The sequence below is a fragment of the Pteropus vampyrus genome, unplaced genomic scaffold, assembly GCF_000151845.1.
Source record: "Pteropus vampyrus isolate Shadow unplaced genomic scaffold, Pvam_2.0 Scaffold1, whole genome shotgun sequence".
Taxonomy (NCBI): Eukaryota; Metazoa; Chordata; class Mammalia; order Chiroptera; family Pteropodidae; genus Pteropus; species Pteropus vampyrus.
Window position 1 is genome coordinate 2,420,770 of NW_011888782.1, and position 19,073 is coordinate 2,439,842.

At 33.1% G+C, this 19,073-nt stretch overlaps 1 protein-coding gene across 1 annotated transcript in view; it reads left to right on the plus strand.

Moving 5' to 3' along the window:
* MRPL3 (mitochondrial ribosomal protein L3) overlaps window positions 1-15,898 on the plus strand; it is a 40,299-nt gene extending 24,401 nt beyond the window's left edge. The window contains exons 7-10 of the mRNA XM_011376359.2: window positions 3,388-3,496; window positions 11,093-11,170; window positions 11,407-11,484; window positions 15,193-15,898. Of these exons, the coding sequence (XP_011374661.1) occupies window positions 3,388-3,496; window positions 11,093-11,170; window positions 11,407-11,484; window positions 15,193-15,345 (418 nt within the window). The 3' untranslated portion in view covers window positions 15,346-15,898. The remainder of the gene's footprint in view (window positions 1-3,387; window positions 3,497-11,092; window positions 11,171-11,406; window positions 11,485-15,192) is intronic.
* The last annotated feature ends 3,175 nt before the right edge of the window (window positions 15,899-19,073 follow it).

Sequence of the window (19,073 nt, forward strand, 5' to 3'; positions counted from 1 at the left end):
AATAAAAGACTTTGTATTTGGGAATTAAGGGATTAACCTCAGAGTAAGTTCCAGAGAACAGTTGGAGAGATAGATAGATTGCAGGTGTTAGATGAGAGAGGGAGGAGCAGTTTACTTCCCAAGAAGGAGAAATAAAAATACAAAGGAGAGAAAAGATAAAAGAACCCAGTGATGAGAGAAAGACTCAGAGATGAGAATTTTGAAGAAAATTCTCAGAGGACTCAGAATGAATGGATTTGAGAGCATTTCTCACCTCGTGGGCATTTACAAGTGTATCCAGAACCGTACAATCAAAGGCAGTTACCCACAAAATGGGGGAATACTGATGGGTTCGCATTAAAACCTGTATGTCTGCTAGTAGACATTTGGGCATTTATCATAGCGTGTCAAGGGAATGAAACTCACATAGTAATCTCTAGAGATTTATACAATACAGTTGGAAACATTAAATTATGCATTCTCTTCTGCAAGGGTCTTACAGTCATACCTTTAAGTCTCTCTTTCCTTTAATACCATCTGCTTAAACTTTTATAAAAGACATGACCATTATACAACATTTGGAAACTACATTTCAAAATAAAGGAAACTTATCATTTTTTCCTAAGACACGGCTATAACCAGTAAACTACTCTGACTTTTCTAGGTTGGGCACTAGGCTTAAATAATGCATAATCCCTGCTCTTTATGAATTTAAAGTGTACCAAGGAAATGGACCAAGAAACAGGGCAATAAAGTCTCCTAAATTTAAGTAGTATCTCTGAGTTTGTTGATGAATTTTTGGTTTAAAGTATAAATAAATGCTCTAAATAAATACATTTTTAAATATTTTCTCAATTTTCAGATGTTTCACTAAATTTGGAACTTTTTACATTGTGTTCTTTCTGATTCAGAATTTCCTTTATTTGATTTTCTGCTGTCATTGACTAAAAACAGCAGAAAAAGGAGTGGGAGAAAAAAGCACGTGCATTATGTGTTGTGTATCATTTCTAGTAAAATGAAGGTTTTATTTTATGTCACCTATGAAAACCTTACATTTGAAATGTCCCTGGGTATGCTAAGCATAGATTACTTTATTTTGTTTGTTTTGTTCTCAAGTTGGGTGACAACTGAGAGGAGCAGTAGAATAGATAACCTGTACTACCTACCCATTTATCAACAGGTGCACTCCATTCTCCATAATCTGAATTAAGCCAATAATTTTTCATGTTATTTATATTTTATCTTTTTGTTTAAAAGTTTCTTATGGAAGAGGTTCTCATTGTTTCCGGTATAACAACATGATAGATTTTAGAGCTAGATTAAAAAACAATCTAATTAGCCAACAGATAATTAGCACTTTCAGCATATCATTTTCATCTTATAATCATTTACTCCTAAAATGAGCAAAATTATCTTCTGCAATTTACTTGGCATGTGCTTTATTGTGCAAACAGTCATACTATCTCTTTTTACGTAAGAGATGAATCAGTTTGAGAACTCAGAAGGTTCTGGCAAACTTTCTACCCACAATGGCCAGTGTTAGAATATGATATTGGTAAAACATGTTCATTTTAGATTTAGCGTTGCCAGACTCCTCTCTTTTTTTCTTTGGAGTGCTATTTGCCAAACAGCATCATGGGTTCAAACGACCCTTTAGGTATTAAGTTTCTAAAGCCAAATTTCAGTAAAATATTTGATTATCATAGTTTTTCTCCCTAGATATTCCTCTCTTTGCAAAATGTTTTTTCATTTAATATATTTCCATTTTAGATCTTTGATCAGGAATAAGTCTTTGAGGTGAAAAAAAAATATGTATGTACAATAAGAGATGTGTTCAGTTGATAAATATGAAAAAAGGGGTGTAAGCTACATTAAACTTTTCATGTACAAATAACTTTTGACCTGTGATTTGCTACTATCCAGCTGTTAGGTTCTACACATAGTTCATATTGTTTTTATGTTGAATTTTTGATTTATCTAAATCAAACTTATTATTCCTATGGCCTTCAGTCCATTACTCTCTGATAATTCTTTATTAAATTCATAGCAAAGTCCTTGTGGAAAATCTTTTTGTAAATAGCCTGAATTATTCACTGTCTATATAATAATAGTTAGCTTTGTTAGGGTTAGGAAACCTGACGTTAAAAATATGTTGACATATTATCTAGTGAGAGCTCGAAAAAATGTTCATCTTAAGAGTCTATAAAAATATGTCTATTCCAACTTGCAATTCATTCTAGCCCTTTCACTGTACCATTTGTACTGATATATTTGACAGTCAGAGACAGACTTTAATACTACCTTAAACCTTAGTTTTATTCACTGTCTACCTGCATGGCAGAATGTTTCTCTAGGCTGGCAGACTTTGAAAATAGAATGGTTTTGTTTAAAAAATGAAATATTATATTTTAAGAAATTGTTACTCTCTGTATTTATTTTCCATTAGTTTCCTATTCAAACCTTAAAACCAAGATCCGTGTGGTATCTTGTGAAAGTAAAACATTCAGCATTTAGGGCATTATATTGTTTTATTTAGTGTTCTGTTATGTTAGTTATCTATTGCTGCCTAACACATTACCCTAAAGTATAACAGCCTAAAACACAAAAATTTATTACCTCACAGTTTCTGTGGTCAGGTATCCCAGTACAACTTAGCTAGGTACCTCTAGCTCAGTGTCTCACAGGCTGCAGCCAAGGCATCAGTCAGGGCTGCAAACATCTCAAGGTTTGACTTGGGAAAAATTGCCTCCAAGCTCACTAACATGGCTAGTGCCAAGCCTCAGGTCCAGAGTTACTGGCCGAAGACATCCTCCCCTCACAAATCTCTCTATAGGGTAGCTTTTCATGGGCAGCTGGCTTCTTTCAGAGCCTAACAAGCAAGAAAGTGCCAAAATGGTAGCCACAGTCTCTGTAACTTACTGTCAGCGGTAACATCTCATCACTTTTGCCATAGTTTATTCCTTAGAAGTGAATTGCTAGGTCTACCCTGACTCAAGCGGTGGTGATTACACAAGAGCATGGGTACCTGGAGGTTATGAGGATCTTAATAGTTGCCTGCCATATCTCTCATGAGTACTTTGGAACTTCTAGAAATTTACCACTTTTACTATGTGGTTTCAATAGAATTATGATGATAAAACTTTCTTCAGACTGAGCTCCTTTTGCTTGGCTAGCTGTTGTCTCACAATCTTAAATTAATCATTTTATACAGAATGAGAGACTCTAGGAAAGGGCGCAAACCAGGTCAGAGATAAAGAAATGTTCTTTTGCAGTTTTGCTTGTAGAACCTTTTCTAGTTATTTAGATAAAGTGCTTTGTTAAAGCTCTAAGGTACTATCAAGAAAGTGTACAATCGGGAATATTTTATTCTCTATTCATTATGTAAATTCTAATGTTTATCTTATTCAGTATTGGTAAAGGTTTTCAAGGAGTCATGAAAAGATGGGGATTTAAAGGCCAGCCTGCTACTCATGGTCAAACAAAAACTCACAGGCGACCTGGAGCTATTTCAACTGGTGTAAGTATAAGTTAGTGATGCTCTTTTTAATGCTAAATAGTCAACATCTGTGCATATAGTGCTTTAGTCTGTCTTTGAGATCAAGTCACATTATTTTAATCTGACTCAGGTGGGTCTAGTACTTGTCACACTTTTATGGGTGCTGGACTTATTTACTTTCCAGAGCCAAACTTGAATCATTTAGTTATATCCTACATACTTACAGTTAGTAGTCCCAGTGTTTTTCTGCCTACTTTCTTATTTCCATCTCTGTCTTTCATCCTACACTCTGAAGTCAGCTGCAAGAAATCAAGGATGAGAATGCCCTTCTATCTGGCCCACTGGTTCCTTCACAGATATTTTTTTTTATTTTGCCTTAAAAGAGACAGTTGGGGAAAATTGTCAAGGCTATTAAAATGGTGCAGGGGGAAAATGGTAGAGAAGAAATGGAGAAATAAACAGTAAGTGCGTAGAAAATGGAAGACTTTTTTATTGCTAATTCAGTCCTATTCTCCCAGAGATATAGCATGAAGAGCTGGGGGAGGGAGTTTCCTTTGGAGCATCAGGGTAAAACAAGGTTAATCTCTAAGTATATATACACACACATACATACATATAGTCATTCTCCTTTCATAAGAAATACAGATTAAAGCTACTCTTGAGTTATTAGTTTCTCAACTAGTAGATTGTATTATCAAGCTGTTGGTGGGAATACAAAATAGTGTATCTTTTATGGAGGAGAATGTGCCAATATCTAAAAGAACTTCACAACAATCCTACTTCTAGGAATTTACACTAAAGATATTCTCCCCAAAATATAAAAATGCATTTGCATAAAATTAGTCATTGCAACATTATTTGTAATTACACACATAAATGCTCATGTCTAGGAATTTCGATGAAGTGTAGTACATCTCAGTAGAATTCTATACAGTTGAGAAAAGAATGAGAAGGTCATTTCTAAATGATAGCATAATTGCCAAGATATATGGAAATGTACATATTATCTGCTTATTTTTGCAAAAAGAAGAACAAGAAAGATAAATCAGGAACTAATGAGATTGGTTACCTATAAGGGATGGGTGGGAACAATATGGAAGGACTTAGAAGTGGCAAGAGTTACACTTCCCTAGATACATTTTTTTGTTATACTTCTCTTATTTGGAACCATGTTAATGTTTTACATATTTAAAATAAAATAAAAAACAAGAATGAGGGAGGAATCCATAATGGAATATAATTAGAAAATGAACCTAACTGTTTCAAATGAATAACATAACCACAGTAAAGGGCTGGGAGGGACTAGGGGAGAAGAGTAACTCAAGTAACTTCTGAACACAGTAGTTGGCTATATACCCTGACTCTAAATTTAAAATGTGCTATGCACAACTGTTGAATTCTAATTATGTTTTTTATTTGAAGTAGCATTAGTCAGCAGTTCTGAAATAATTTTCTATGAATTGTAGGATTGAATATATAAGTAAATGTATTGATAATGGGAGCCAAAGTTTCTCACTATTGGAGAAGGGTGTTAAGTTATGAAAAGGAAGGAAATTAGAATGGACTCTATAGTGTTGAATTTCAATTGTAGGTATCAGTATTTATTTGTTACAGGTTTATGTAAAGAAAAATATAGATATTTATATGGATGTATACATATTTATGTCATAGCTCTGTCTGCTGAAAGGACCTAAAAGCAAAGATATTCCATAGCAATGAGCATACCTAGAGCCTAGATCTTAGTTTTTAAACACCATTCCCCACTGAAAGAAACTGGGATTTATTAGAGAATAGACTGATTTCATGCATGGGGTAAGAAGAGTACAATATGATTCCTTGTCAAGAAATCAGGGAAGTGCTTTATAGATGATAGTACAATAGGCAGTAAACTCTTTGATATTGCTCTTAGTAACATTTTTTTGGACATGTCTCCTTGGTCAAGGGAAACAAAAGAAAAATAAACAAATGGGTCTATATCAAACTAAAAAGGTTTTGCACAGCAAAGAAAACCAACCATCAACAAAATGAAAAGACAACCTATTGAATGAGAGAAGTATTTGCCAATGATATATCTGATAAGAAGTTAGTACCCAAAATATATAAAGAACTAATACAACTTAACTCTGAAAAGACGGTCTAATTAAAAAATGGGCAGAGCACCTGAGAAGATATACAGATAGCCAATAGACATAAGAAAAGATGCTCCACATCACTAATCGTCAAAGAAATGTAAATTAAAACTTCAATGAGTTATCACCTCACACCTGTCAGAATGGCTATCAGAAAAATCAACAAACAAGTCTTGGTGAGGATATGGAGAAAAGGGAACCCTCGTGCATTGTTGGTGGGATTGCAAATTGGTACAGTCACTACAGAAAATAGTATGGAGGTTCCTCAAAAGATTGAAAATAGAACTGCCGCATGACCTAGCAATCCCACTTCTGGGTATTTACCTAAAGAAATTCAGAACACTAATTTGAAAAGATATATGTATCCCTATGTTTATTGCAGCATTATTTCCAATAGCCAAGATATGGAAGCAACTTAAGTGTTTATTGATAGCTGATTGGATAAAGATGCAGTACATATATACAATGGAATATTACTGGGCCATAAAAAAAAAAAAAGAATGAAATCTTAAAATTTGCAACAACATGGATAGACCTAGAAGGTATTGTGCTAAGTGAAATAAGTCAGATAGAGAAAGACAAATGCCATGTGATTTCACTTATATGTAGAATCTAAAAAATAAAATGAACAAACAAAACAGAAGCAAATTCATAAATACAGAGAACAAAGTGACAGATGCCAGGCGGGAGGGGCATTGGGAGCTGGATGAAAAAGGTGAAGAGATTAAGAAGTACAAATTGGCAGTTTCAAAATAGTTTTTGGTTTGTAGAGTACAGCTTAGGGAATATAGTCAGTAATATTGTAATAACTATGTATGGTTTCTGGTGGGTGCAGGACTTATCAGGAGGATCGCCTGGTAAGTTATATAAATGTCTAACCACTATGCTATACATATATATGAAACATTATATTGAGTGTTGATTGTAAATGAAAAAAATTTTTAAATGGCACATGAAAAGGACATAGGAGCCTGCTAAAATTAGCTCCCACTTGTAAAAATTGAAACAGTTTGATCTGAAAACTTAAAAAATGATAGTAACACAATTCACGGAATAAACAGAATCAGTGAGTTCACACTGATAAAAGTAAGGAGAGTGAATGGGTAGATTAATAAATGAGAGAAAAGAGATTACTCTTTCTTACAATATAATCCCAGCTAAAAAATGTAGAAGAATGTTGGAGTTAGAATTTCATTTTTTGACAGCCATAATAAGAATAATTGATTCAGCCAGGAATTATTAGTGGATGCTAAAGCAAGTGGTGAAAGCTTGTTTGGAGACTAGTTATTTACATAGACCCAAAACAAATTGCCTATTAATTATAAAGGAAAAATAATAACCTTAACCTTAAAGTAGATTAATCTAGGGAACACATCCTTAACTAACTAATCAACATTATACATACCAGTAATTGGACAAACCAACATAATGTGCCTCCTGATATGATTCCAGGAAAACACATTATCACTTCTACAGTGATCTCTATCAAAAACGCATCACCTGAATCTAATCACAGGGAAATATCAGACAAAACCAAAGTAAGTGGTATTCTACAAAAAGCTTGTAGCCTTCAAAAATGTCAAGGCGAGGAAAGGCTGAGGAGCTGCTCTGGATTTAAGGAGACTAAAGAAATAAGACTATTAAATGCAATGTGTAGTTCCAAAGTCGATCCTGGACTTGGAAAAAATAGACATAAAGAACATTATTGGGGTAATTGACAAAATTAGAATGTGGACTATAGATTAGATAATAATGTATTAAATTTTCTGAGTTTCACAATTGTGATTATATAAGAGAATATCCTTGTTCTTAGGAAATACACACTGAAATACAGGTAGAGGAACATCATGTCTGCCACCAAATTTCAGATGGTGAGGAAGATGTGCATATATAGAGAGCGAATGGTAAAACAAAGGGCAACATGTAAACAATTGGTGAATTTAGGTAGGGTATAAGAGCTTTTTGTATTATTTTTATAGCTTATAAATGTGAAATTTTAGTCATAAAAATAAAAAGTTACAAAGATTGGGTAGATCATAGACATAAATATAAGAGCTAAAACTATGAAACTCAAGCTTCATAGTAAATCTTCATGACCTTGGGTTTGGCAAAGCCTTGGATATGACACCAAAAGTACAAGTAACAAGAAGATATAAGTAAATTAGACTTTATCCAAATTTCAAACTTTCATGTTAGTTATTTGTCATGAAATTAAACTTCATAAAAACTTTAAACTTGATGGTATTGTGCAAATAATACTGTCAAGAAAATGAAAAGATGGTTTACAGAAAAGAAGAAAATATTTGCAAATCGTATATATAAGAACTCATAACTTAATAGTAAAAAAGATTAAGTGTAGGCAAAGGATTTGAAAAGACTTTTTTTTTCAAAAATATACAAATGACCAATAAGAGCATAAAAAGATCCTTAACATCTTTAGCCATTAGAGAAATGCAGATTAAAATTACAGTGAAATATTACTTCACACACTTGGATGACTGTAATTAAAAAGACAGGTAATGTTTGCAAGGATGCGGAAAAATTGGAACCCTTATACATTATTGGTAAGAATATAAAAATGGTGCAGCAGCTTTGGAAAAGGGTTTAGCAGTTGCTAAAAATGTTAAGTGTAAAGTTATCATATGACCCAGCAATTACACCCCTAGGTATAGACCCCAAAAGAAATGAAAACGTGAATATAATGACTTGTGCATGAATATTCATAGCAGCATTATTCATAATAGCCAAAAAATGGAAACAACCCAAAGTTCGCTTCATCAGTTGTTGAATGAATAATTAAAATGTGGTGTATTCATACAATATTATTTAGCAATAAAATGGAATGAAGTATTGATACAAGCTACAACATGGATGAACCTTGAAAATGTGCTAAGTGAAGGAAGCCAAGCACAGTAGACTACATATTTTTGTTCTTTTTTAAAAAAATTAATATATGTATTTTTTATTTTTAATTAATTTTTTTTGGTGGCATTGGTTAATGAAATCCAGTAAGTTTCAGGTATACAATTTAATAGTAAGGTATATAAATATTGCAATGTGTGTTTCCCTCCCATAGTCATATTTCTTTCTGTTACCACATATTCGACCCCTTTTACATCACCTACCTCCCTCCTCCCCTTTCTCCCCCTACCCTCAGGTAACCACTAGGCTATTATCCATGTCCATGAGTCTCTGTTTGTCCTGTTCGTTTGTTGTTTTTAGGTTTATATCCCACATATAAGTGATACCATGTGGTTTTCAACTTTTTCTATCTGGCTTATTTCACTTAACATGATTATCTCCAGGTCCATCCAGATCGTTGCAAATGGCAGTATTTCATCTCTTCTTATGGCTGAGTAATATTCCATTGTACATATGTACCACAGCTTCTTTAGCCAATCTTCTATCATAGGACACTTCGGTTGCTTCCATGTCCTGGCCACCGTGAATAATGCTGCTATGAACATCGGTGTGCAGATATCTTTTTGGATATGAATTTTTAAGTCTTTGGTGTAAATACCCAGTAGAGGGATTGCTAGATCATATGGTAGGTCAATTCTTAGTTTTTTGAGGAACCTCCATACTGTTTTCCATAGCGGCTGTACTAATTTGCAGTCCCACCAGCAGTGTATGAGGGTTCCTTTTCCTCTGCATCTTCTCCAACATTTGTTATTACTTGTCCTGTTGATAACAGCTATTCTAACAGGTGTGAAATGGTATCTCATTGTGGTTTTAATTTGCATTTCCCTAATAGTTAGTGATGATGAGCATCTTTTCATATGTTGGCCATTTGTATGTCTTCTTGGGAGAAGTGTCTCTTCAGGTCCTCTGCCCATTTTTTGATTGGATTCTTTGTTGTTTTGTTGTTATTGAGTTGTATGAGTTCTTTGTATATTTTGGATATTAGGCCCTTATCAGAGGCATTGCTTACAAATATATTTTCCCATTTGATGGTTGTCTCTTTACCTTGTTGATGATTTCTTTTGCTGTGTAGAAGCTTTTTAGTTTGATGTAGTCCCATTCATTTATTTTTGCTTTTACTCCCCTTGCCTTTGAGATCAAATTCATAACATCCTCCTTAAGTCCACAGTCCATAAATTTAGTCCCTATGTTTTCTTCTGTGCACTTTATTGTTTCAGGTCTTATATTCAGGTCCTTAATCCATTTTGAGTTAATTTGAGTATGTGGTGATAAACAACAGTCTAGTTTCATTCTTATTATATGATTCCGTTTATGTGAAATGCCCATCCTAGGCATATCTGTAGAAATGAAAGTAGATTGATTAGTGGTTGCACAGGGCCAGGGGAAGGGAGTGGAAGTTGAGGGAATGACCACTAATTGGAAATTTCTATATGGGATTGATTAAAATGTTCTAAAATTGATTGTAGTAATACACAACTCTCTGAATATGCTAAAAACTCTACACATTAAAGGATGAAATGTGTGGTTTGTGTATTATATCTCAATAAAGCTTCTTAAAATTAGGCATGTAGAAGAACTTTATAACTCAAGTTAGTTATTTCTCATGAAGTAACTGTTCTGGTTGTAAATACTTTAATGATTAGATAGTAAATGCCTTTACAGTCCTGAGTTAGGGTATACTTATAAGGAGATGTAAATTTAATTGAGAGGGCAGAATTGTTTTAATAATGTAATGTTGAGCAAAGTGCTTATCACAGAGTGTATCTGTAAAATTAATAAGACTGATATGATACTTTGTGTATAATATTCAGAATCATTTAAGCTGTGTTGGTTGTCTGTTAATAAGATGAGCTGTTTCCACTGGGAGTTTTGCCTTTGTTGTGAGAATAGTAATGCAGAGTTTTTATATTACAAGAATTCATGTGTCATGAGAGTTTTTCCCATTTTAGATATAATTCAGAGTTTCTTTTTCAGCTGTAAAATTTTATTCATTATTAAAGCCAAAATCAGAGAGACTATGTGAAGCTGTTTGATTTATGTGAATCAGAGACAACCAGAGCTGGACAAACAAACTCAGTATTCTGATAACTCTGTCCTTTCTTAAATCATTCTGGTGAAGGAAAGTAACATCAAAAGCAAGGGTGGGGGAGTAGGACCATTTCAGCAGCAGTCATGTGAATGGAGTCCATTAACTCAGTTAATACAGAAGATTAGTGAAAACAGGCCAGGCAGTCAATTTTTTTCTTTGAATGGCAGTCCTTTATTTTATTTTATTTTTTTACTTCTTAACCAATATTAGCTCAGTTGTCACTCTCTTGTTTTTGACTTTTTCTCCTAAATCTCTTCTTAATCTATTTGTTTTGTTCCTATAATCTAATTTAGATTAGATTGCCCATCTAGGGGTAAATATGTCTAAATCTATATTTAGTTCTTTACTGGGGCCTAGCAGAATTCGGGGGTAAATGAAACATTTGGATAATTCCTATCTTAGTCTGCATTTTGGTTTGATCAGTACTGTTTGAAATTGAGAGTATTTAAATGTGCTAATTTTAGTTCTCTTATTTAGGATGTTGCCAGAGTCTGGCCTGGAACTAAAATGCCTGGAAAAATGGGAAACGTAGATAGGACAGCATTTGGACTGAAAGTAAGTTTCTGAAGTGGCTCTTTTTAGGAGTGGTTAAATTAATGCCTAAATGCAGAGGCACCAGAATTATGTATTTAATGTGTGTCTGTTTAGTTAGTTTGTTCAATTTGATATTTAAACAATTTAATGATTGCTGTAATAGCTTTTACAGTTATTGAGGAGTGGAGTATTACGTGAATTTTGTGTGCGTTCTCAAATTTTTAACTGTTAAAGTTTGATTTCATTTCTTGCTTTAGGTGTGGAGAATAAACACAAAGCATAATATAATCTATGTAAATGGCTCTGTACCTGGACATAAAAATTGCTTAGTAAAGGTATGTATAGCTGTGATTATTTTCCATCATGCGTGTGGATATGAGTAAAATTCTCCTTTGACCTGTAAATGTAGCTTGAAAATAAGAAACTGCTTTTTTTTGCTTTTTAGTATCACATGAGTAAGAAAATTGCACAAAATAATCTATAATATATGTCTATAAAATGAACCTGCAAAAAGGGTAGGACCAGTAAGCAGAGGCTCTTCGGCAGTATTAAGAGGAGATTAGAATAATATTGCCAAAATATCAGTATATCTCTGTCATTCCAAGAAAGGACTTTTTAGTTTTTTAAGAGTACTTTGAAAGGAACAAAAAATACATGAAGTAGAAATTAAATGAGTCAAGAAGAAAGGTGATTAAAGGTAGACATTTTAAAGAGAGATTCTGTTATTATTATTATTATTATTACTAGCCTGCTCTGATTGCACCTTTGTTTTCCTTAAAAATGCATGTTCATTTTTATGTTCAAAAATATAAAGTAACAGAAGAAAACAAACATTTGTACAAGATAGATTTGAAGAAAACTTCGAGCTCTCAGAAACTTATTTCCATCAAATAAAATACAAAATAAATATCCTGCCTCAGATTTAAGCCAGTGTAATATAAAGAGATCACTTTTGAATTTTGAATCTTCCATTCTGAAAATAAATTTGTAGTATAAGTGATAACAAGTCCTAGAAATATATTTTTCATTAATTTTTCAACAATCATAACAAAAATAGCTTGACACTTAAACCTCAGATTTTTTTAATTCAGTCTTCCTATGTATGCTTTTTATTTCTTAAAGTAGGTTCTATTACTAGCAAAAGGTACAGTATTTGTTTTAATCTTACAGTAATTAAAATTCTCTTTCTGGCACTTTTCACTTTTTGACTGAATTATTCTCATTTTTCTTAAAGAAAAAAATACATTTGATGAATATTCTCAAGGTTTTTTTCGTTTTTAAGTTTGTAGGTTTTTAGGTTTCAGTAGGTTTCCAATCTCCAAGTGACCCAATGTCCAAGTAACTACAGTGACAGTCGTTGAAGCCAGCAGGTTGTCACTGTACTTCTCACAACATTTTATCTTCATAATTCAATGTATCCCTACCTCCATATTTCAGATTTATTACATGTTATAAATATCACAACCTAATAAAAGAGAAAAAAGGAAAATGATTATTTTCCATAATAAAATTATACTGGATAGCAGATGAATTTTTAAATGATGTCAAATCCTATCTTCCCATTTCCTTCATACACAGCACTAGGCTGCCTTCCAGCTAACCTTTTACTGCTACTGCCACTTCTTAGCAACCACCACAACACCTTCTTTGACACCAGTGGGGATGAATAGGTCAGCTGTCTTGAAAAACTTTGATATGTACAGCAATTTTCTGATCTGGTTGTTATAAACAGTTTATAATCAACAACGTTTATTACTCAGACTTTTTACTCACCTCAATAAAAGATTACTTCCAAAAACTCAGTCAGCTCTCTTAATGGATGATGGCTTGCTTTCACTAAAGACAGTCAGAAGGTACATCAAAGGCAATTCCAAAAGAGGAGTCCAAATGTATTTTGAGAAACTAACATCAGAGAAGTGTCTAGTCCATTTTGAACTATTAAAACACTGGTGAATATATTTTCAACAAACATTTTGATAAAGAATTCATCTTGAAAAAAAAAACTTTGAATTATGGCATCTAAACAACTTGTTTTTTATAACCTTAAATGTCTGCCTAAACATTAAGATGAAGGTTTGGAGGAATGTTTTGTGAGCTTGCGTTTTAATTGTCAAAAGTTTGGCATATCTTTTGAAAACATTCACCCTGCTTTTTCCATTTTTCCAGGTGATTGCACAGCAGGTGAATAAGTCCTCTTGCCCAAGGAGAATGAGGCACTTTCTGCTAGACAGGCAGCCTCATTAACATCCACTCACCCCACTGGCGCTTTTGCTCCTTCAGTACACAGCTGCCCAATAACTTTTTTTTATTCTAAAGTTAGTCCTAGGAATAACTAACCTGTGTAATTAATGTAAGCTTTTGTTATCGTTGTTTGGATTCATTAAGTGTATTAAGGGAACCTAAAGAACTGTCTACAGCGTAATGTAGTTCGTGTTATTAAATACCACTCATGTTGCTCACCCCTAATTTATAATTTAAGTTTATTTTCAAACGTGCCCATTTTTTATATGCCATACCGCTACCTTTCCTCAAAGAATTTGAACTGATTTGCCAATATACATAAATATAAAAAGAATGAGATAGATTGTAGAAGGGGTCTTGGTGAAGGCTGAGAAATAAAGCTGGGATAAGATTAAGCATACAAAAATATGTAACAAAAATATAAAACTTGTGTGTTTGTTAAAGGTGGACTACAAACTTTTGACTCCATAGAGCCAAAGTCATCAGTTATGTTTCACATTAATAAATTATAGTACTTGGCATTTACAACTAGAATATATAAATATTGCTTTGTCTGAAATGTTCCTTAGATATGATAGACCTATAAAAATATAAAAGTAAGAATTCACAATTATGCCTAAATATTTACATTTATCAAATTAGCACAGAAAGTTTTGCTGTTAGTTTGTTTTTTGGGTGTTAATTTCTGAGACAATTTAAATTGGTAAGAATATGACCTTTTTTTCGCCCAAGCTAAAGTTCAACCTAAGATTAGTAAATTGGAAAAAAATAAAGTTTATTTTCTCTTGGGCAACTTATGGATAATTTTTTAGAATACTTGTAATGAAAGGGATTAAAATAGATATTTTTTTGTACTTAACTGTGTACCTAGTACCTAGCAGCTGTGTGCTTATTTCAACCAAATTATTTATTTCTTATTGCCAAAGTGATTATGCCTTATTTTACTCTGTGTATAATTACATGTAATTTTTTTTATTTCTCCCTGAATGAAGGCTGTAGGATAAGTCAAAAGCTTTAAAGATCCCAGTGATGTTTTTCAAAAATAAAACCCAACATTATATATTATATCAATATCTGTACTATTATTTGGTTTATGAATTTACAGATATAATTAGAATATTTTTAGAATATAAAGAGTTAATACAACTATTATAAAGACTTATGGGTTTGTATTGTTTTTTTGCTTAATACCATTCTGCCCTTAGCATCTAAATGAGAATGCTACTTGTTAAATATGTTAATTTCTATAATAAAACTTGATATTTTTGATTATGTTCTTATAATTAAGACTAATAAAAATAGTAGGTAAGTTTTATCCTCAGTTCAAAAAATCTATGATAGAAAATAAAATAACAAAAATAGATAATATGAATAGATAAAATCAATAATTAAGTAGATAGTAATACCTCTTAGGTATATAGTTTATATCAGATTTTATATTTGAGAAATCAATTTGGATGTAACTGATATTTAAGTAGTAATTATAGTATATAACTTATCCTGTTGGGCAGTTCTAGAGATATATAAGTTATGGATATTATATAAATCGATTAATCAGAGCAATTTTCTTCTAAAATAGTTGATTAACTCGAGGAAGACTGTATTTCTGTCATTGGATTAACTAAACTTATTGTGATAAGAATACATCGAGTTCCTTTTACTTTATATATAAAACAGTTGTTATTCACATTAGGAAATATAGAAATAGGGATTCTTTGATTATGAATAATAAGTAAAACAGACTATCTTTAAGAAACTTAATTGGTTGCACTTATTAATATGATCTTTGCTTCCTCCCCCAGATCAAAGATTCTAAATTACCTGCATATAAGGATTTCTGTAAAAATCTACCATTCCCTACATATTTTCCTGATGGAGATGAAGAAGGACTACCAGAAAATTTGTACGATGCAAATGTGTGTCAACCCAATGCACCTTCTATTACATTTGCCTAACCTCACTGGACATGGAAGAACTTCATATTTTGTGAGCTTGGATGAGACAGAACAGTAATATAATCAGGAGTTATATTTTGCTTTCTTAGTCACAGTAGTATCACATTTGTCATGGTTGTCAAGGGCATAAATATATCATTTATTCCCCAACTGAATTTTGTTTAAAAAATTACCACATTAAACAAATCAGTTAAGTAGATTGGATATGCCAAATTTAAATGGACTGAAAGTTTGCAAATTAGCAAAATCTTATTAACTTATGGGCTTCATTCTTTCTTTACTACGTATTTTTCAGATTATCTTAAGATGTTTATAAAGTTAACTTCTTTTATTAAAGATCTGTCTGTCTTTGTTGTGGAACAGTGGCAAACCATATAGGGACTATGGTGTAACCTATTTAGATAATAAAAACCACTTCATAAAATTCATTTTTATCATTCTTCTATATTTTGCAGCCCTAAAGAGAGATAGGAAGTGAGATTTTTATTAAAATTACAGAGACATAGATGTCATAGTTAAAGGCCTCGCAAATACAATAAAATCATGAATTATGGATTCTGTTTACACTTGTTTTAGTTGACCACTCAGCTCTAAGGTTAAGTGGAATCGTTTTTCCTTGATGCCTCCCAAAGAGATTTAAAATGGCCTGGGATTGTATATTCAACACACTTTTATTAATCACCTATTACTGGAAATATTAACAACCCCTGGGTTTCTCTTCATTGTATGAAATTAAAATGTATTTACAGTGTCTACTTATGACAAATAAGCTTAACAATGTTAAGTATAAGCAGGCCTCATTTTACTGGATTTGCTCCAGACCAGATTCCTGAAGCCCCACAGAATTCATTTTAGCTCCATATGTTTTCTGAGATTATTCATATGGCCACCCAAGAGATTTATTAGCCATACGTTAGGTCTCCTCATGAGTTCATGGTAACTAATGGATTTTAAAGTTTTTATTTATACTCCATCTCATTCTATTAAAGATTTGTAGAAATTGACAGGAGACCCATGCAATAAAATAGTAAAGTAAAGGGAAAATATCTAGGGTGATATAAATCAAAATAGGTGGAGGGTTAGGAAGGAACGGTGCCAATATAATATAGATGGACAGGCTATGTATGATATGCAGTTATACTTGGTTTGGTTCAGAGCTTCCTGGGAACCAAAGTAAAATAAGTAACATTGATCTGTTACATATTTTTCTTTAATCATAAGTTCCATAAGAGGAATCATTTTTATTTGGAGTAAGTCTTGATTACCATATCATTTTTTAATTAAAAATAAAAATAACATCAAACTAGAAATTCCTGAACTTCTTAAAAGATAAGCAAACATACTCAAGGGTAAAATATTAGATGCATTCTTGTCAGAAAGCAAACAAGGATACCTTTATTTGTTCTATTCAGCAGTGTTCTTGGAGGTCCTAGCCACCACAAAAGACAAGAAAAAGTAATTGTATAAATATTGGAAAGTGAGAACAAATCTCATTATTTTAAGAAATATGATCTACCGAGAAGATCAAGGACAATTAACTGATAAGCTATTATAACTAATAAAGTTCAAAAAAGTGACTGAATACAAGGTTAATACACAAACATATAATAACAATATTTAATTGGGAAATTTTATGAGATGAAAATGCCATCCACAGTAGAAATTTTCAAAAAGTTACCTAGAAAAAGAGGCTAACAAGAAATATGCTAGAGTCTTACTGGAAAAGGTAAAACTTATTGAAGGACGTAAAAGAAAAATAATGGAGATGAATAGGGTGATGAGAAAACAATTTTGTAAAGAATTAAATTCCATTTTAAAAATCTGAACAGAATTTAACATAGAATTGTTCAAACTGATTCTAAAATTGATGTGAACATGTAAATTTAAGAATAACCAAAACTTGAAATGATACCCATTAGGTATGCCCCATACTAAGAGATTTATACCTACTTAACTTTGAAATTCAGAATACTGTATTCCTTAGTTCTCCTCTCATGAGCTACATTTGATCAAAAGATTTTAATGAATTTACAGATGACTCAAGTTTGCTGATAAAGCTGTGGGAAGCAGGAAGCAGCTATGACGTTGCAGGACAAATGAACAATAATTTCTGGGAGAACCTTGTTTCTCAATAAAGTATCTGCAGAGGTAGAGAAGGGAATCATAGCATCTGAAAGTAGCCAAATGGCAAAAGGGAAGCAAGGATCAGATCAGCAGCCATTTGCCCAGGATATTTTGAAGAAGGCAGAGAGCCCTCTCCACTAAAGAGCCTGCCCCAAATCCACCACCATTTGTCTCTAGAGTCTGCAGATAGACTGGAGGATTACAAATATGAACCCTATCTTCTAGAGCCAGATAAGGAACGAAGCATCCACTCCCACCTACCCTCATTCACCACCACCCACCACCCCCACCTTTACTGCCAGCACCTTTCTATTGAAGAGAAACTGAATACCGCTACTGCAGACTTTTTTGATGGCCCACAAGTGTCCTAAGTTATATTCTGCTGAGCCAGGTAGAAGAGGAAGAAACCTTCCCTAGAGCTATGGAGTATATAAGCCAGAGTGTGCCTGGTCCAGCACCAAGCAAAACACTTGTGATTTGCTGTGGAGGAAACTTGGGTCACTGTTTCTGATTACAGCCCCTGTTATTAAATATTCACTCCAGGAAAATGAAACTGCCTATGAAGAATAAGAAGTACATGGTCTGGACTTTGGCCTGCTCACCTCTCTTTTTGGAGCCCATGCAATAATAATCGTTTCCTCCTGAGCAGTGGTGGCATTGCACAGATGTGGAGGCAGTACAGTTCTCGGCAGTGCAGCCCACTTAGGTCCTGATTTGGGCTTGAACTTGACTTACTGTTTAAGATTTTATCATAAAATGGGGAACCTTTTTGAACCAAATTTCATTTAAATTAGACATTTTTTTTCTAGTCTTATTTTATACTAGCTATTACTTATAAAATAGGTCAATACTGAACCCTATATAAATTCTTTAGGCCTCAGGAAGGCCAACTGGTCAAAGCACAGCTGCTTTAAGAGTTACACTAAGTCTCGATTATCCTCCTTACTTTCCAGGACCCTTACCTTCCTAGGGAGCTGAACCTGAAAAATTGATTAGTCCTGTTTCCCCAGTGGACTCTGGCATGGGGTGAAAATTGGATGATGACAAGCTGTCAGACAGTAAAATGGTAATGAAAGTATTTCTTACATGTGGCAAATGTAAGGATATAACTTGCAAGTAGATTGAACATTTCAGAATCAATTAATAGCACTTTTTGTAACCGTTAATGCTGAGATACAGATCTTTTCAACTTTTCACAAGGGGTAGAATATAAGGATGACTCTTAGAGCTTATTTCCAAAGGTGAATTTGTGAGTGAACCTGACTGTGTCTCATAATATATAATGAAATACATACAGAACTATGGGTTTTTCTTTTTAATGTAAAGAGTGTACATACATTAAAGCGCTCATTCACGTTTCCTGATACTGTGGGATAAATTCCACCAGTCTGTGGCAGTACTTGTTTTGCATTCAGAAACTTATTCTGTTCCTTTTAGTTATCAAAACAACCCCTCTTTGAGAGAGAGAAAAAAAAAAATGTCAAATGAGCCTGTCCTATATTCAGCAAAACTGAACTTTGGTCTTAAGTCACCGCCCACAGAGATACCACTGGCTGTGTCAGTGAAAACCCATTCTGCCAGGAAAGAGCAGCATTCAGATTGCT